Source organism: Diabrotica undecimpunctata, chromosome 2, assembly GCF_040954645.1.
Source record: "Diabrotica undecimpunctata isolate CICGRU chromosome 2, icDiaUnde3, whole genome shotgun sequence".
NCBI classification, from domain to species: Eukaryota; Metazoa; Arthropoda; class Insecta; order Coleoptera; family Chrysomelidae; genus Diabrotica; species Diabrotica undecimpunctata.
Window position 1 is genome coordinate 119,892,548 of NC_092804.1, and position 21,445 is coordinate 119,913,992.

At 32.5% G+C, this 21,445-nt stretch overlaps 1 protein-coding gene across 1 annotated transcript in view; it reads left to right on the forward strand.

The window, feature by feature from the left end:
- The window catches only part of LOC140433885 (deleted in lung and esophageal cancer protein 1-like), a 167,289-nt gene that overhangs the window by 62,658 nt on the left and 83,186 nt on the right, over positions 1-21,445 (forward strand). Inside the window, exons 13-15 of the mRNA XM_072521859.1 lie at positions 1,846-2,068; positions 3,610-3,741; positions 16,310-16,503. Coding sequence (XP_072377960.1) covers positions 1,846-2,068; positions 3,610-3,741; positions 16,310-16,503 — 549 coding nt within the window. The remainder of the gene's footprint in view (positions 1-1,845; positions 2,069-3,609; positions 3,742-16,309; positions 16,504-21,445) is intronic.

Consider the following 21,445-nt stretch of genomic DNA (forward strand, 5'->3'; position numbering starts at 1 on the left):
ATTACCTCTAGTTTTTACTTCAGGTACTTGTGAATACTAAAAAGTATCTAGATATTTTCGCTGCTGCTAGGATTCGTTCCTGGTCTTCTGCGTAAAAACCAGACACTTTGTGAAATATCGAACAGTTAAAATAAATCTGAAAACTAAAAGAACAGAAATAATACATGCAACAAAACCGGGAAAGTTGGAGAAACCAGAAAATGTTGTCGAATATGAGAAGTACCCCTGCTGCTCTGAACCACCAACTTGCATCTGACATTGAAACATTGAATAATAATATCACAGAAGTATTATTGAAAGCACAAGAAAAATTTTGCAATAAACTAGGGACAAACAAAAAACAAAAAAATAACTTTGAACACCAACAAATTATTTGAAAAGAGAAGGTAAATGTTAGGGAAACAAAACGAAGATTCAAAGGAACTAAGATATCTATACAATCAAATTTTAAAAGAGATATGTAAAGACTTAAGAACATATGAAAAAAAATAGAAAATGGAACAAACTATTGAGAATAATTAAAGTATGATAATTATGCAAAGAAAGCATAATTGAAAAAGAAAACTGAAAGACAAACAAGGAAATATAACAACTAACAGAAAAGGTTCCTAGAAATAACGAACCAACTGGACCAGCCGTCCACAAAAACTGGATAGTAACTCACCACAAAGCAAAAGGAACAAAGTAGTAAATGTAGGCTCTGAAGAAATGCCCAATATAACAACTGAATAAATCAAAAACTTTAAAAGAACTGAAATTGGGGGAAAGAGTGAAGTACCATTACGAGAAATAGTTGCAACAATGGATTGGAGACACATGATCATTTGCAAGAAATTATGACTTTAATAGAAAAATTAGTGGAATATTGTAGACCACTTGTACTAACGCTTTCGCCACAAAAAATCTTTCGATACTATTGAGTATCTTGCTATGCTAGTATCAGATACAAAGAGAGGCCAGCCAAAGAAAAATTTAAACTGTTTAAACCAGTGTTAGAATACGCTTTAAAGAATCTATAGTGAGATAGTGTTGGTGTGAATATGGATAGTGTATACTTAAATTACCTCCGCTTGTCTGATGACATTAATCACTGACAACCTAGGTGATTCTCAAAAAATGTTAGCAGAGTTAAGGGAAGCAGCGACTAACGTAGGCCTGCATCTCAATTATTAAACAACACAATTCTTGACCAATCTGATAGCGATTAATAATGTACGGATAATATATGGAGAAGAAATACAGATACATATACGCCGTATAAGTCTGTGCTGAACTGCTTTTGGAAAGCTGAGGGATGTATTTAAGTCGAACACTGCTATTTTGAAAAGGAAAGTATACGAATATTGTGTTTTACCTATAAACACATACTGCGCTGAAACATTAACCTTGAAAACGTTCAGTAAACAAATTAAGAGTGGCGTAGAGAAGGATAGAAAGAGTGATGTTGAAAGTCACCACGAAAGACAGAATACCGAACAGAGAACCGAATGATCAACAAACGTTGAACCAGAAGACTGATAATATGGAGACCCAGAGAAAATAAAAGAAGCAGAGGTAGACCACCAACCAAATGGGGTGACCACATAAAGAGGATAACAAGCAACTGGATTAACAGCACTAAAGACCAAAATATATGGAAGAAATTGAAGGATGCCTATGTTCAGCAGCGGACAGAAATATCTGACTGATAATAATGACCCTAGAAGACATAAAAATAATCTATTTTTAGTAAAGTTTTTTCGTCGCAGGCCTGTGTTATTTTACTTTATTATCGTACTGCTTAAACTTAAAAAACTGTACAGTAAACTGTATTGATTTCTAAGCAAATAATATAAAACTTTTTAGGGTGTTCAAAGCTACGTGTCATTTTTGGTACTTATCTCAGTAACCGAACAAAATGTAGCCGTTGTAGAAGACATTTGTGTAATTACATATGAAGTTATTAATTTTAAAATAAAAATTACATCAAAACATCTTTCGCTACCTATTTTATACTCAGCGGAAATTATTTACAGTGGAATACCTACCGATCTAGAGCTCTTTGTAGAAAATCTTAGCCCAATCGCAGGTTAGTATAATACCTAAAATTATAATCGATTAGTTATGTTATTTATTCTTTTGTATGTTTGTATTAACTTTTATCTTTTACTACTACCACCTAACCAACTGATTTATTCAAACTTAAAAAATCAGGTCCGGTTTTAAAAAATATGTTCGTTTTGTTCATAGAAAAAAGTTCACCCTGTAACTGTTTTTAAAAACTCTAATACGAATTAGACTTTTTATAAAATAACCTGGAAATAGGTTATTAAAATGGCGTATCTATTTTTATGAATTAAAATTTGGCAAACTGAAACTTAAATTTAAAAAAATATAAATTTTATTGTAAAAGTAAATTTTTTTGGATGAATATTTAATTTGTAGGTATTAAGTGTTATTAATACTACCAGAGCTTCTATTATACATTTTAGATAAATACAACCTTATTAGCTAATTTCTAGAATTTCAAAAGGTACAAGTTATTTTAAATAATACTAAAATATCGCCCGGTATAATATTTGTTTAGTGATTCATCAGGAATGTCATTTTAATGAATCCTCAGAATTTTATTTCATAAAAAAAGATGCAGTTTTTTCTTTTTTAAATTAATGAAAAGAAAATACATGGAAACTTAACAACCAACAAATTTATTTCAATGTCTGAAAAGGGGAGTAGGTAAGTTCAAGGGAGCTTCTCAGCCTATCTCTAGGGCAGATTTGGCTAGGCTATCTGCTATTTCATTGCCCTTAATGCCCGTGTGTCCCTTTATCCATGATATAATAATGTTTTTTCCTAAATTTGTAATTTTATTGTAAAGAGTCATAATTTCTAGTTATGATTTAGTTGTTTGTACCTATGTACGTTTGTTAGTCTGTCGACAACACTCTTACTGCCTGTAAATATTATGCAGCTGTAGGGTTCGTTACCGGCATTTAGTAAAGGGCATCAAAAAGAAAAATGGCAAACATATCGAAACACGAAAACTGGAAATAATTACAAACAAATGCAGCCTGAAATATCCATAAAAAGATGGTTTCATACCCTATCAAATCGCCATTTCATAAGGGTTATAAACAGATTAAGATCTAATCATGCTCTTACCCTCCTTGATATGTACAAGTTGGGTCTCACGGAGTCACCTAATTGTAAGTGTGGAAAACTTTAACTGAAACCAGTTTTTGCATTAGCAAAGCACCAGGGTCCTTTTTAATTACAAAAAAATTTCCGACGAGTAGCATACCATTTTTTTAAAAATTCGTATGTATTCGTATGTATATATATAATTAAAAGTTCGGATGTAACTCATTACTTGCAGAAATGTCCAATATGGTCTCAAAATTATAAATCGACACATTCTCTAGATATTTATACATATCATTTTTACCCATAGCCTCGATGTTATCGCCATTTTATATATATCATCCTCCGGACTAAACCTTTCCTTGGTTTAATTTTAAACAGAGCACGTATCTAGTCCGAAGTGCATACTAATATCAGTATTATAATATATATATATATATATATATATATATATATATATATATATATATATATATATATTATTTTTAGGTTACTTTCAATTTTTGAGTCCCATTGGAGATGACGCAGCAAAAATGATCATAGAATTAACCCCAAGATCGTCAGTTATCAAGCCATATCAAACTATCACTATAAAAGTGCAGCTTACATGCATGGAAACAGGTATTTGAATAATATTTCTGAAATCTATACACGTAATAACAGCCACAATAGAACTTGTGGATCTTCTAAACGGCTAGAACCTTGAAAATATCTGCGCATCGGGTCGTCCAAAAGTATTAAAATTTGTGCCTACGGTCGAAGCCTTTTGTACTTTGCGCATTCTGCTTCAAGTGTCATCTCCGCGGCAGAGGTCGGCAATCATCATAGCTATTCGGACTTTTGAGACGGCTACATCAAATGAACTCATTTGATGTACATCCGTACCACTCTCTCAGGTTGCGCAGCCATGACATTCTACGCCTCCCTTTGCTTCTCTTTCCTTGGATCTTTCCCTGCATAATCAGTTGGAGCAAGGTGTATTTCTGTCCTCGTGTAATATGTCCGAGATATTTCAATTTTCTTGTTTTCTTCTTCAAGTGCCGTCTCCATCAATGGAGGTTAGCGGTTATGGTGGCAAACGTTTGTCTATCTTCAGCTGTTCTTAAGAGTTCCTCAAATCCAAGTCCTGTCCAGTTTCTGATATTACGTAACCAGGACAATTTTTTTCTTCCTATTCCTCGCTTTCCTTCTATTTTGCCTTTTATTATCAACTGAGGGATGTAGTATTTCTCGTTGCGCAACAAATGCCCTAAATAACTGGTTTTTCTTCTTTTGACTGTTCTCAATAGTTCTTTTTCTAAATTGAGTCTAGCTAGTACTTCTTCATTTGTTTTTCGTGCTGTCCAAGGAATTTTTAAAATTCTACGGTACACCCACATTTCAAATGCCTCGATTCTATTCAGGCTCTTTATTTTTAAAGTCCATGTTTCGACTCCGTAGAGAAGAACAGACCAGATAAAACATTTTACAAGTTTTAATCTCAATTTAATATTTATATGTGTATCGCAGAATAGAACGCGCATCTTAAAGAAACTATCCCTTGCTTGAGCAATTCTCGCTTTAATTTCTTGTTCTGGGTCCAGCTTGCAATTAATCCAACAGTCAAGGCATTTGTATTGGTTTACCTGTTCTAAAATATTCCCATTTATTTTTATAGGTAAGGGGATATTCTGTTTTCTTTGGATCACCATTACTTTTGTTTTTTTTTTCGTTGATCTTCATTCCAAACTCTCGACAAGCATCCTTAAGGTGGTCTATAACCCTCTGTAAGTTTGTGTCTGTATCAGCCAGTAGGACAGTGTCATCTGCATATCTTATGCTAGATATTGGTTCTCCATTAATTTTTATTCCTGTGGAAAGGTTTTCCAAGGCTTGCTTGAATAGTAGTTCCGAGTAAAGATTGAACAGCATAGGGGATAGTATGCATCCTTGCCTTACTCCTTTATTTATACTAATATTTCTAGATGTATGATCGTCGATCCTAATCTTGGCACTCTGCCTCCAATATAAGTTCTTAATTAATCGGAGATCTTTGCTATCCAAGTTGATGCTCTGCAAGGAATTTAACATTTTATTATGGTTTACGCGATCAAATGCCTTTTCAAAGTCTACAAAACATAGAAAGACATCCTTTTGTTGGTCGTAACACTTCTGCGGCAGTACTTGTAATGAAAACAAGGCCTCTCTGGTCCCCATTCCGGCTCTGAATCCAAATTGATCGTATCCAACTTCTTTTTCACACCTTTTGTATACCCTATTGTGAAGTATTTTTAATAGAATTTTAAGCATTTGGCTCATAAGACTTATTAATCTAAAATCTGCGCATCGCCTGGAGTTAGCTTGTTTTGGAATGGGAATAAAAATAGATTCTAACCATTCCTCTGGTATTTCTTGTTTTAATTATATTTAAAATTTCTATTTCTTTATTTATCCTTCTCAGAACCTCTTTGTTTGTGACGTGTTCTGTCCACGATATTTTCAGAATTCTTCTATACACCCACAGCTCGAATCATTCCAGTTTTTTCATTGATGTAGCATTCAAAGTACAAGATTCCATTCCATACACTTTGCGCATACATGAGTCATAGCCATTTAGATAATCCACTACGTCTATTAGTACTATTCCTTTTGATTTTCATAAAGAAAACATTACATTACATGTAAAAAGATTACTGGATAGTTACTATACGTTTTGTCATACATTTTAAATCCTACTGAACAAATTTGAAAGTAATTATAAGTTCGAATTGTTTCTAAATTCCCTTTGCCCGATTCTTCTCGATCGACGATGATAAAATAAAATGTTGAAGTCGTGAAGTAAAATATAGTTTTATTGACAGCTACTGAATTATTACACTATAGTTGTTGTTGAGGTAAAAAATTTATAAAAGACTGCGGTTAAACTAGTCCCGAAGCTATATTAATAATCTCACTAAAATGCTACGATTTATCAAATAAGTGTATTGCCCTATGCATAGAACAAAACCTTTGACTTTTGCAAGCTGGCAAATATAATTTGAACCCAGGAAATGATTGCAGGTATTTCCTTAATAAAATATTATTCAATAGTTTGCAGGAAGTTAAACAAACTGTAATTAAGCTCCTAATCGATATGTCTCACAATTATACACGGTGAAACTATACAAATTCAGAAAATTAAGATTAATGTGAGATTACAAATTAATGGACCAATTTGTGATTGAACACTTACTTTTTAAAAATAAGAAGAGTAGTAGTTAGTTTTAAGATATTGGAATAAACATAATTAGTTTTAGGAGTGAAAATATGCTAGAAGCTGAAGGTCTCTATATGCCTATCTATCTTTAAAAGAAAGATCTAAGCACAGATCTCACTTTCAGCTACAGATCATAATGTATAAAAACAAATTCGGCGGAAAACATATTATTAAAACAAAGAAATAATTTAAAATGGAGAAGGCATGTTAAGAAATACACAACTGAGCAAATGGTAGGCAAAAGAAATGGAGTTGTACAAAGCTGTGGTAAATAGCCGGAGTGATGCAAGATGCAAATAGTATCAGTATTTTAAAATAGTCAGTAAACTATAATAGCTACACATAATTTCTTTAATCAAACTACAAAAGTAATAAAAAAAAAATAAACGGCATATTTAAAAGAAAAGGACCGACGACACCAATGGACAATAACAACAAAATTACTGTCGAAAAATAACGATAAAAAAGAAAGATACTAAAAACAACAAGTTTGGTTTTAGAAAAGCACTCAGGAATAGATGTACATTGTTTGCTCTGGACGTTATTTTTCAAAAATAACGTAGCCAGAGAAACAACCTGTTACGAACTTTGCAGATTTTGAAAGAGCATTTTTGAATGCAAGAGCATTGCAGTTATATTATGTAAAATTAACGTAGATACTAAAAGCATAGAAATTGTTGACAAAAATATCCTCATCATTAAAAATTGCAATATCAATCTAAAATTAGAGTAATTTTATCAGATAGCACTGAGAACCTTAAAATTGTGCGGAATCATTTCCAAGATATATTAAAGAAATAGGGCATTAAAATAAACGAAAATTAAACCAATTTTTTACTCCAATTCAATCGAAGAATAAGTTGCAAGAGTTAAAAATAGCTTCAAGTATAAAGGTGGCATTTGAACCCAGATTAGTTCAATGAGGTTATGTTAGCAATGTTGTGGACCATCACTGGATGTGTTCCGTTGCATGTTTTGACGGTGGAAAGAAAAGAGCTCTATGAGAGAAGAGGCTCAAACCTTACTATGAGAGAGAAGGCAGGCAAGGGAAAGGTCAATTGAAAGATGGCAAGAAGAATGGAACAAAACGGAGGATGCGGCACAGTGGACGAAAATGTTGATCCCGAACATAAGAGATTGGGTGGACTGTGGCCACAAGCGACTGGATTATTTCCTGATCCAGGTGCTCACAAGGCACGGGTGTTTTGGGCCTACCTCTCTAGGTTCGGAAAGGCTGACAGAGATGAATGCCTATTCTGTGGACACTCGGACACTGTGATACATAGAATGTTAGATTGCAACAGATGGATAGTAGAAAGGAACAGAACGGAAAGAGAGACAGGTGTGAATTTTGTTGCAGTGAGAGAAATGATTAAGAGAATGATTGAAAATAAAGCAGGTTGGACTAGCATACACAACTATATCCGTGCAGTGATAAAAAAAAAAGAAGAAAGACAGCTGAACCAACGGCAAAAGTAAGAGGAAAAAATGCTGGAAGTTGAAGCTAGAAAAGTGGGTCAGACTGTATGAATTAGAATGCATGAGTCAGACTGTGGGGAAGGAGGAAATGCCCGCCTGGGAGTGATGCCGTACTAGGAGCGATGAAGGTCTGCTACGCGCTACGTGGAATGAGACAGGGAGCCTCCTTGCTGATGAATGGAGTGTGGATGTGGATGAATGGAGAATGAATGAATGAAGGTAGTGCTTCAGAAGTGATGCCGGCCTTACAGCGGCCATTCCGCTTTCGGATCGCTGGATGACAGAGGAGGGTCTGGTTTAGCAGGTAGGCGTTCGGCGTAGACTCCGCGACGAGAGGGCATTTAAAAGTACCTCGAGAACTATCGCCGGGAGTATGAAGAACGAATCCTGCACTAAGGTCAGTCATGCGGCGTCCTGGAGTGAGATGTCTTTTGAAGATTCCAGAACCCCCTCTATAAAGACGAAAAATGTTAGCAATGATAAGGTGGTAATCGCAATACCGTAATTCCACGTCCTTTTGCTACGTCATCTACAAAATACTTTAAATTTTTTTATTGTAATTTTTATATCTATAAAAGATTTTGTTTGTGTATTCCTCCTCCTACCTTTATTTCTTTGCTTATTAATTAATCTTCTGAATTAATCTAAGAGTTTTTTCTTTTTTCAATTACTGTTAGGCAATATTTATTTAACCTTAAATGGTAACAGGCATTGTCTATAACTACGATATAGTTAATTAGTAGGAAATGTATTATGTGAAGAAAATAATCATCAAAAACATCAGAATTTGAAACAAATTATAACAAACATTGATTAATAAATCATTTACCTCCTCCAATATGAGTGATTTACTTAAAAACTTACCTTTACAAGTTGGACATTTTTATCCAGTAGACATACCATCAGTAAATAGCTGACAAATATTTGTAATCTGTTTTATCCTGTACTCTTTAACCTACATGACTATCAAGAAGGAAAATCATCAAAAACAGCACTGGATGAGGCAGTTCAGGCAATCAATCATCTCTGCCCTCCTGTGGTCACTCCTGGTAAATGACCTAATATAGCTCCTTGGCACATAGGGTATAGAAGTGTAGACCTATTCAGATGATCTAGTAATTATGGTAACAAGAAAATATAGAAATGTTTTATCCAGCACACTTCACTGAACATTAAATATCCTTACTGGCTGGTGAGAAAGCAAAAAACTCTTTGAGGATCCTAGCAAAACAGTAATAGTCAGTTCCACGTTGAGATGGAATCTAGATAACAGCTGGATACCTGCTCTGTATGAAGAAACTCTCAAAGAGGCGAATGAGGTAAAATATCTAGGAGCAATACTGGATAAACGACTTTTCCTGTATGTATGAAACCATGGAGTATGAAACCCAAACAAATATACTGTCTATATGACTGTATAATTATATATATTCTAGCTACATAACTGTCAGACCTCTTAATACGTGTGGAGCACTAGTATGGTGGTCTAAATGCCAAAAAAGACCTCCAGAAGGAAGCTAAATAAGCTTTAACTATAGGCATTCTTAATCATATCACGAGCTAGGACAACTACCCCATCCGCCTTCGTGAAAGTCATTCTTGACCTCCTTCCATTACATATGAAGAGTGAAAATATATAACGGGCCAAGTGACAAAAATACACAATTTAGGAAAACTAGTTTTTTTCAGGAATTATAGTAAAAATACCAAAAAAGGACAAAAAATATGTTTCTTACATAATTTAATATGGTTTACATAAGTCAACAATATTATTTCATATTTTGTTATAATTAACTATGACAAAAAAATCTGTAAGTTTCAAAAAGTAAAATAAGGTATATCGAATAATGTTTCCCTATATATGTAATGACTCATGTACAGAAGAATATTATGTAAAATGGGTCATGTGTACATGTAAAAATTTTAATAATGGAAATATCCATACTATGTTTAAATAGTCAAATTGTATTGGAGCATTACATTTAATGGGGGAATTACATTAAACTATCATAAAAATACTTAACGTTTGCATTAATTAAAATTAATAATTATCATAAAAGTATGTTAAAAGATTAAAATGTTTTATTCTGCCAAGTTCTTATAAAATTCTTTATTTTCATCTGTTAAGTAGTTTAAAACACCCCTTAAATTCTTTTTCTTGTCCGTAGTCAATCTGCTTTAACATTGAGTGGAGACAAATACCATGTCGAGTTTCCCATTGTAATGTTTTTCTTGAACACTGTAATTTTCTTCCTTTTCTGTATGTCATTCAGAGTTGTTTTGGTCATAACCTTTCTGGCTTTGGATTTTTCAATTTTAATACATTGCACTGAAGAAATTTGCACATTGCTAGTAGTAATCTTTTTTTATCTGCTCTTCTAGTAAGCTTTTCGGGAATTCAACAAAAAATATTTAAAAAAAATATTTTCTACCTACTTTGTTTTCGGGATGTTTTTCATTAAAAGCAAGGTATAGCCTACTTTTATTTAAATGAGTTTTCATTCTTAGCCTTCGAGTAGTAGTTATCCTCTCTGGGAAACAAATTTACATGGTCCACAATTCGTTGTTTGTCTGTAGTGGAGTACTTTGTGTTTCTTTTCTTAATGCCCCTTTTGTTCTGTGTATGAAGTTTCTCCCGATTTTAAATATTTAACAAGAGTTTTAATCCGCCTTTTAGATACTGTAAACACGTCTTGAAAGGTCCTCTTGCACACTTTAAAATATTCTCTGATCCATTTGGAACATTTGTTTGTTTATGACTGATATGAATCGATTTATCAACCTTATTAGATAAGTATTTTGTACTTTAGAATATTCTATTTTGTAAAAGTTAACAAATTACTTCAGTTTCTGTTTATGTTCCAACTGCTTGCAGTTTTACTTATATCTCCAATCTTTCAAACATCTATTCGCGATCTTGTACTACAACCTTCACCAAGTATAACCTATTATCCTAACCTGTTATTACCAAGAACAAGTTGGGTTATGTTACAGTATAACATCAAGCTAAATTAAAAGTACTTATACTATAAATAAAACACTTACTTATTTAGATGGTAGCTGTTTAGCATCCACTAATTTGTTTTCTTTAGTTTTGTAGGCCATTCCTGCTAATCGCATCTTTATACGTGCTGTTTGCCACGCCCCTTTTCCTTTCTTTCGTCTTCTTTGTGTCTCATTATCATTCATATCGTAATAATTAGATCAAAACTATAAGAAAGACATTAACTAACATACCTTACCACAACACAATCGCAATAAACTAATCAGAAAAGTAATGATTGCAGCAGTTACAGACTTACTACAGCTCACACTTGACTCTGATAGTTTATGTGGCTAAACACTTGGCCCACTACATTGGAAACGAACGCTATACTTGGCGTGGATGCTATCTGTTGGATTTATTTAGAACTGTTTCCAATGCAACTGTCACTTGGCCTTATTGCATCGACCATTATAATGGAAAAAACAGAAATATTGATTTTTTGTCACTCGGCCCGTTATATATGTATATATATATATATATATATATATATTTATATATATATATATATATATATATATATATATATATATATATATATATATATATATATATAATGTCTCCTCTTCTTCTGTCCACTCTATGGACGGAGAACAGAGCGAAGAAAAGAACATACAGAAGGCGAAAGGATAATGGTATCAAGCCTGCTGAGATAATAAATCATCTAGAGTTCAGAATCGCATTCTGGATTTCAAAAAAGAAAAAATCAATTAAGTGTTTAAGTATTTTAAGTGATTCCTTATTAATTGTTGTGTTTTGCAATTAATATTCCGAAAAATTAAAAGTGTAATAATAGAAAGACTCGTTTTAAAAAGTTATATTTTTAGGTTTTGTATTTTTGAAAAAATAATACTGCCTCGGGTGATTGCGGGCTGGATTGATTAGTTCTGCGATTACCACAGCCGGTTCTAAGCCCGGATAAAATATGGATGGTGATTGGCACGATTAGCAACCTACCAATCTATTTGTAAAAACAAATACTGCCCAAAGAAACAATGTACAGCCTAGGAACCTGATTGATACTATGAAGACGACTACGGCAAGAAATAAGGACAAGCAAAAAACATCCAAAACTCAGATGAGAATTACTACTTGGAATATCAGAACACTCAACTCAAGGAACCAAGAAATAACCCAAGTGCTGAAAGAAAAAGAAATAGACATTTGCGCTTTAGAGGGAACAAAAAAGAAAGGAAAAGGTCAATCAAAATTAGATGAATATATACTAATCTACAGTGGAGTAGCAAAAGTAAACAGGGCCAAAGAAGGTGAAACCTTACTAACACCAAAGGTACCAAAATCACATCAAAGAGTGCCAACATATATCAGAAAGAGTAGTAACAGCAAATATAAGAATGGAGAAGGAAGACCTGAACATCATCGGAGTATACGGCTCAGAAAATAACAAGCCTCAAACCACAAGGGAAGCATTTTATGACCAATTAAAACAACTAGTAGATCAAGTCAGAGGAAAGATGATAATATTGGGGGATTTTAACGCTCGAATATGCAATCAAGTAATAAGCGGCATTAACCAAAAACATAACGAGAATGTTTAAAAGAAAATGGAGAACTGATAATCAACTTCTGCACGAATAACGAACTAAGAATAAACAATACATTTTTTGACCACAAAGACCAACACAAATATACATTTAATAACACCCGTGGACAAAGATCTATGACATTGTTATCATATGATCTATGATGTTATAACCAACAGAGATATACATCCATCGAAAATAATCGACGTAAGATGCCTCAACTCAGCAGATGTAGGTAGTAACTATAGCCTAGTATTATGTAAAATAAGAATCATCCTAAAATACTTCCCACCCAAGAGAGCGGCGCCAACACAAACAAAAATCAAAGTCGAAGGACTAAATACGTAATCCACGGAATACTTATACAGGAAAAGAGTATCAGAGAAGATCGCTGAGAATGAAATATTAGAAAACGATAACATCGATGAAATCTTACATAAAAAGAACAAGAAGAAAAAGAAGAAGTATTTTTGAAATAAATAAAAAAGAGCTAGAACATGATTGCTTTTGTTTTGGTAAATTTTAAAAATATTGAATTTTATACTTACGTTAATTTTAGATGTAACCCTTTTTTTATAAGGTTCCTTTACTGTCTAGCAATAACAAGCAATAATAATTCTAGCAATAACAAGAGTAATTACAAAAGATATTCTTCATCAGTTATCAACTCAAGCATGCGGTAAAAGGGAGGATGTAACGTGAAATGTAAATAAAAAATATATGTACATACAAAAATATATTGTACCTATAGTATATAGTTATATACATATATAGTAAAAAATAAATATTTTTAATTACATATTTAATTATTAGAACAACTAGCGACCGCAAACCAATCTTCAACCAAACCAAATAAATCTTCAACCAGAACTATGCAAACCTACAAATCTGATCACTCTACTATTTATACTTCTTACTTTAACTATAACCACTTTATTGTTTTATTAAAATTACTGCAACATTTGAGACAAGAAAATTTTAAATCATTTTGTAATTGTTCATCACTAGTTTATGACATGACGTTAGGTATTATCAGCTGTATCATAACTAAAGCTCGGATTATAGGCAAAATGCCTTTTTTGCCTATTATAATTGTTTTTTGCATTTTTTGCCTTTTTTCGTAAATTCCGCCATTTCATGGTACTACCCATGATATTATTCTATTACTAAACCATTCTATAATAAAATTTTGGGTCAATAATGAAATATCAAAACCTAACCCTAGTTTTAAATGTTTTTTCGAAAAATATCTTAATAAATCCTTACCGGACGAGAGTACATTGAGAAAACATACTGTGGAAAAATGTTATGTGGAATGTATTTCAAAAATTAAGCGGGAGTTAGAGGACAATTTTTTGTATATTATCGTGGATGAAACGACAGATGTATGCGGCAGGTATATAGCTAATTTAATGATTGGAATTTTGAACGAAAACTTTGCGAGAAAACCTTATTTAGTTGCCGTTAAAGAATTGGAAAAAACAAACAATTTAACAATAAGTCGATTTATACAAGATAGTTTAACAAACCTCTTTTTACCGAACGCTATACCAGTGAATAAAATAGTTCTAATGCTTTCAGATGCTGCGGCATATATGTTAAAAGCTGCTGTTAATTTAAAGATTTTTTATCCTAATTTAATTCATTGCACTTGTGTAGCCCACGGGGTAAATAGAATTGCTGAAGAAATAAGAAATCTGTTTACGTTGGTAAATAATTTTATAAATTTTATGAAAAAAGTTTTTGCAAAGGCTCCGTTGAGGGTGCAAATATATAAAGAAAGACTTCCCGGTGTCCCTTTGCCACCTAAACCAGTAATTACAAGGTGGGGAACCTGGCTCGAAGCAGTTTTTTTTTTTTTACTTTAAACACTGCAATAAAATAGAATTAGTTATGTCAGAATTTGATGATGATATTTCCGAAGCCATTCGAGAAGCAAAAAAAATATTAAAAAATCCCAAATTAAAACAGGAACTCGCTTATATCAATGACAATTATAAATTAATAGTTACCACAATTACCTTATTAGAAAAACAAGAGATAAATTTATGTGAGTTAGTAAAATTATTAGATAATTTAAAGACGAAAATTAAATCGGCACCTGGAAGTAACGGTCAATTAAATTTAAAAAAAGGTTTTTCGTTTTTATCTAATGTTGCTAAAGTTTTGAATGGGACATTTTCCGAGGAATTTCAAATTATGCCAGATTTATTATCCGCCCTGAAATATGCTCCAATTACATCTGTCGATATCGAACGTTCGTTTTCAATGTACAAATTAATTTTAAGTGATCGAAGACATAGTTTTTAGACCGAAAATATTGAAAACCATTTAGTTGTTTCTATTAATGATAAAATTTTAAGTGGTTACAATGTTTAATTATTAATTTACAGTTATTTAGTTACTAGTTTATTTATACTAATGTTATGATTATGATGTGTAAATATACCTGCCTTAAGTTAATATTACGTTAATTCACTTTGTACAATAAATAATAAGTTATATTCCTTTATTGCCTATATTTTGCCTAAATGTTAATATTCCTGCCTTTTTTAAAAAATCTTTTAAAAAAATATATTCGCTCCGTGCGTGACTGACGCGACACCTACCGCCTTCATCTGACAGTTTTGGACCTACCAATTTTTAGGTTAAACATATGACATATGTTTGACATTGTTAAATTCATGCGAAATTGACAATTATTAATAATTAACTTTTCAATTATATTTCAGTTACCAGCTGAAGTCCGTTTGAAGAGGTTTACTCTCCGGACACTGGAACTCACTTAAGCATGGGTGTATGTTACCTGAAGTAAAATTTAATTAAAATATTAAACATCATATAATATTATCAACATCATGTACAATCTTTGGTAACACAATACATTTTAAAGGGTTTTTACCCAAATATTTTGGTGGCTCAGGCATGGTAACCTGTATTTTAACCTGATGGTGGAACAGTTGTTCCGAAAACGTTCGTGTTTTTAATGTTGCCCTTTTAAGGGTTTTTATAAAATATACCCACATACAAAGATTAACCTCTTTTTTTATATTTTTTCAGTTTATGTACAAAATAAATGTAGTATTAAAGACTGGGTTTCTCAAAATTCATCATAATATATCTTTTCAACCACAAACGGAAAAGAAAGGGAAAAATCTAGTACTGGCAAAGTTTTTCACGTGAAAGAGCATACCTATATTTAATAACACTAATAGTAAAAGTTACGATATAAAAGCTAAAGTCATCAGGCACTCTGCAGCCTTGAAGCCTTATAAAATATCATTTAAGGTAAATTATTTAAATTTTTCCTATTTTAATTGAATAAAAATGAAGTTATGCGATATTTACTTTTTCATATTAATAGCACGGATCCAACTTTTTCTTTTCTCTAATTTATTTGTAATCTTTGGGAACCTATTAAAACTACACTTACTATTTTTGCTATTATTAGCACAATTAAATACGCAATATGTATTTGCACACATTTTTGATAAAATTTATGCGTAAAAAGGTAGGTCCAATTGTGTCATATTTCGCCGCTACGCACGCTGGCATCGTTTCAAAGTACCCCTACCATGGTCACGCACGGAGCGAATAGGCGCCTTTTTCTTCAATTTTTGTTGCCTATAAATCCGAGCTTTAATCATAACTGTGCTATTAATATTTTTTTTCTATAATTATCCGTTAAATTAGTATTAAAGATAGGATTGTGTATTTGTCTGATTGGATAATCTATTACAACTGCCTGAGTGAGTAATGTCTATGCCATTTAAAAATAATAATAATTATTTTTAAATGTATCAATTTAATCATTTTATTATTGGTAATAAAACAAAAAATAATGTCACGTTTGTGATGTATTTATCATGACAGATTTATATTTTACAGGATTTTTCCAAGATACGTATATTCCATGTTTTATTGGATTGGGTCAAGAACCTGTAATCGTAAAAGTTATATGTGCAGTAGATGGACCTCGTGTTATTTATCATTTACCTCGAGATAACAAGAACTTTAAGAACATAGTATGGCCTCCAGTATTTTACTACAATTACGATTTGCAGGTTGGTCCACGTGATGAGGTGAGTGCATTCAAAACATACAACTTCTTGAACTAATACTAAATCATTACAAAGAAAAAATAACTTTTAATTCTCCAGCGGTGACGTTTTGACATAAGAAACTTACACATTACTGGTGTAAGTATGTATTCTTATAAATACACATTTTTCAAATACTTATACCTAATAAAGTGCTTAGATGTAATAGTTTACAAAAATGTTTAATAAAAAACTCAAAAAGTAAAAGAACAAATAATTGTTTAATCGTTAATAAAAATAAAACATACATTTCTTACATTATAAAATTACAAAAATAATAGTTTAGTCTCCCCTCAAAGCATTGAATAAAAACAGAGAAAACGTGTTCGAGACAGAGGAATTTACTACAAATTTTGCAGCTATATTTTGTTTTCCCATTTTGTTTAGAGGTACAAATTTGGCAATGCCGAACTTGTGGCAACTCCTGATCTTTCTGATGCGTTTCTTTGGAACATGGTATGTGTTGTTCTGCTTGTCTTCTTATCACATGTTTCTTTAAAAGACCTATTTATAGTTCTGCCAAAAAAACTTCTGCGATATGCTCTATCTTTCTCATCATCCTTATGCATGAAAGTTACAAGAATAACGTGTTTCTTCTGTTTTGAAACGTGTGATACTAAAGTACAATTCTCCCTAAATGCAAACATCTATCTTGATCTTCAGTAAACTGGTTAGGTAGCTGTTTAGGTAGGTAGGTAGATGGTTAGGAGACCTAAATGCCAGAGTAGGTTCTCAAATAGACGATGACGTGGTGGGACGGCACGGATAAATATTTAAAAATAGTTCAGGGCACAGCCTAATTGAATTCTGGCTTTGAAAATTTTTGGTTTAAAAATAATGAATACCCAATTCCTACATAAAGATATTTATAAATACACTTGGAAACGACCTTCACTTCAACAGAAGGCGACCATAGACTATACAATAATGAGACAGAAATCAAAATTTAAGTGTCAAGACTGCAGAGTAAAAACAGGATCTAGCTGTGGGACAGATCACTACTTTCTTTTAGCTAATCTTTTGTGCCCCTTTAAAAAATACTACAAATAGAACACCGAAAGTGAGAGAAACGTTACTATACAATACAAAACGGAGAGATATAAATTGCACCTTTTATTCCAACCAAGTATTAAACATCTTTTTCAATCTACATTAGAAAAGGAACTAAATGAGATAAAAAGAAATATGAATGTAGAACAAGAATACAACAACCTCAAAACAATAATAAAAAAATTGCTTATAAAGTATTAGGAACAGAGAACAACGACAAAAAATACCACGAATCACCATGGATGACAGAAAACGTACAAGAAATGATACAAGAAAAAAACAAAATATATAAGAAATGGCTAACAAACAAAACATCTAGCAATAGAGTAACATATCAAAGGAAAAACACAGAAATACGCAATCAAATAAAAAAAGCAAAAAACAGTTTATGGGAACAAAAATGTGTCCAAGTTGAAAATTTAATTGGTGGTTCTCAGACTACGAAAGCATGGAGAATTATCACTAATCTAATGAAAAACACCCATAACTCCTTAAGTAACTTAATTCCTATAGAAAAGTGAGAAAATCACTATAAAAATTTACTCCAAGAGTCGAGATTGGAATATATGTGAGAGGAATACAGTATGGAGAGACAAACAAAGAGTAACTTGAATACTACTAATAACGAGGTCCGTACTGCGTTAATTAAAATAAAAACTGGCGATCTCCAGGAACTGGTAATATAGCTGTATGGTTACTTAAAGCAAAAGGTCCACTCCTAATAGAACGAATAACTTTTCTAATGAATCAATGCTGCCAACAAATTAAAGTACCATCTGAATGGAAAACTGCTCAATAAGGGGCCATCTTTAAAAAGGGTAATCGAAAAGATCCTAACTGCTACAGAGGATTAAGTGTCCTATTTATTTTCGGGGATATCGGACATCTAATTAGCGAAAACCAAAGTGGATTTACGCCTGGTAGATCTTGCACTGAGAACTTGTTTATACTCCAACAATTAATAGAAAAAAGAATAGCGGTTAATACCGAAGAACATCTAGCCTTCATCGATCTGGAAAAGGCGTATAATACAGCCGCAAGACTTAAATTGTGGCAAGTTTTATAACAACTCGCCATTAGTCAATACCTTTTAGGAATAATCACAGAAGTATACAGAAATAACACTACTTAACTAAAAATCGGAAATAGACTATCAGAGCCAATAAAAGTAACTAAAGAACTAAGACAAGGATGCAGTATGTCACCCTTACTGTTTAATTTATATATTGAGGCAGCGATCCAAAATTGGAAAAACCACTGCCAGGGCATGGGAATCCCCATAGAAAATGACGTACTGTTCTCCCTGAACTTTGCGGATGACCAAGTCGTCTTAGCTCAAGATTCTTACGATCTAGAATTTATGATAAAGCGTCTATACAGAGAATATGTAAAATGGGGGTTACAAGTCAGAATGAAGAAAACAGAATATTTAGTTTTCAATTCGGATGCTAGGTTTCAAATGGTGATAGACCAGGACGTGGAAATCAAACAAGTGGAAAAATTTAAATATTTGGGTGCACTCATTGATAAGAGCGGCTTGGGAGAAACTGAAATTAAACACCGAATTAATCAGGGACGTAAAATTGTAGGATGTCTGAACTCCTTATGGTGGGATCGCAACATTTCCAAAAGGAACAAAAAAGAATAGGGCAAACCATGGTTGAATCTTGAATGAAGTTCTTTTTTATGGCTCTGAAGTATGGACAATTAATGCAGACCTGATGTTCAATCACAAATTAACCCCTTAATTTGTTATCTCACATTATTCTTAACTTCTTAATCTATTATAGTTTCACCGTGTATAAGTGACATTGTAAAACCATATCGTATAATATTTTAATAATTAGTTCATTTACCTACAACTAAATAAATTGCCGAATAATATATTTTCTAATTGAACTTCCTAAGTGTCGCAATTAAGGCGTAGATTAAATTGTATTGTAAGCTAAGTTTGTTGGTATGGTATGATAGGAAGCAATAACCTCTGTGCTGAGGTATGAATTATTTGTGAGATTATAAATTGGGGATTTGAGCTCATGTGAGCGCAGTCTACTACAGTCAATCATAAGTAGTTACCTAACGAACATCATATTGTGTAATTACCAGTAGCTGTCAATAAATCAACACTTTTACTCCACAACTTCAACTTTTATTATACCTATCATCGTCGATCGACAAGAAACGGACAAAGGGGCATTTACAAACCGATTCGAACCTCAAAACTACGTTCGAAACTTTCCATTGGTCCTTCGACAAAACATCATCAAAAGGGCGTTAATTGGTTTGGTGCTTCGAAGGAGACGACCCTTAGCGACCTAAATAGCTGTTTCCCAGTTCCGTACAAGATCGACAATCAAATTCGAAGTGTGGAGAAAAGAAAAAAGAAATTAAAAAGACCAGAAAGCACCGAAATTAGGGGTAGGAGCCTTATGAGAGCCTTTGATTACAAGAGAACCTGAATAGCAGTCCCTAAGTCTACTGTTCCATCAGTTTGGAGATCCAGTTTTCAGCAGAAAAATCTAGTAGCATCCAGAGATCCAGCTCACCAGTTCCAGTTGCAGTTCTAAGAAGGAAGCAGGAAGATACAAGTGAACGTCGGGATAAAACTGTAAGTTTTTGAATATTTATTATCATTTAGAGCAGTGCATTTTTTTTATAAATTAAAAAGATTATTAAAGAAACTTAAGATTCAAATTTAATAATACTTAATTGAAATATTTTTTTTTTATTCTGCATACTTTTTTTATTTAAAAAAGTAATAGTTTGTCTACAGCTAATTCAAATCTAATAGCTTAATTATTTTAATTTTAATTATACTCCATAATTTGATTCTGACAATTTAAAATTCTTAAAACATTTGATTTTCATAATATAGGGAAATATCGTGACAAATCGTTATTTTTATATACATTAATTCCAAATATATAGTATTTTGTAGTATTTGCATTTTTTATATAAAGAATTTTTTCTCTCTGGTTACAAGTGATAATATTACATTCTTTAATTTGTACAATAAGCCGTGTCAGCAAGGTTAGACAAGTTCATTCGTTATTGTCTAAGGTAATCTTGCTGAGAGTTTAAAAGTTGAATTTAGGTCAAACTTATATACGTACGTAATCTAAATGCAAAGACTATATGCACAGACAAGAAAAACTAGGTCAAGAATCAATAAAGTTTTTAAATAATTTACGAAAATTAAGGAAAGGAAAAGCAATGGTGCAGTAGATGCCTACTTCACAAAAGGGAAGTACCATGTTATTCCTCTGATAGATGTGCAGAATATTATGGACAGCACCATTCATTACTACACATGTCAGAAGGTCAGTATGATAACAGAAGGGTTTTTGAAAACAGAAGGCCACAAAATAGAATAAATTTTCGTGGGTGCCAGTATGATAACAGAACGATTTCTGAAAACAGAAGGCCACAAAATAGAATAAATTTTAGTGGGTGCCAGTATGATAACAGAAGGATTTCTGAAAATAGAAGGCCACAAAATAGAATAAATTTTCGTGGGTGCCAGTATGATAACAGAACGATTTCTGAAAACAGAAGGCCACAAAATAGAATAAATTTTAGTGGGTGCCAGTATGATAACAGAAGGATTTCTGAAAACAGAAGGCCACAAAATAGACAAAATTCTCGTGGGTGCCAGTATGATAACAGAAGGATTTCTGAAAACAGAAGGCCACAAAATAGAATAAATTTTAGTGGGTGGCAGTATGATAACAGAAGGATTTCTGAAAACAGAAGGCCCCAAAATAGAATAAATTTTCGTGGGTGCCAGTATGATAACAGAACGATTTCTGAAAACAGAAGGCCACAAAATAGAGTTAGAAGAAGTAGATCAAAGCAATACTCTTTCAGTAGAAGA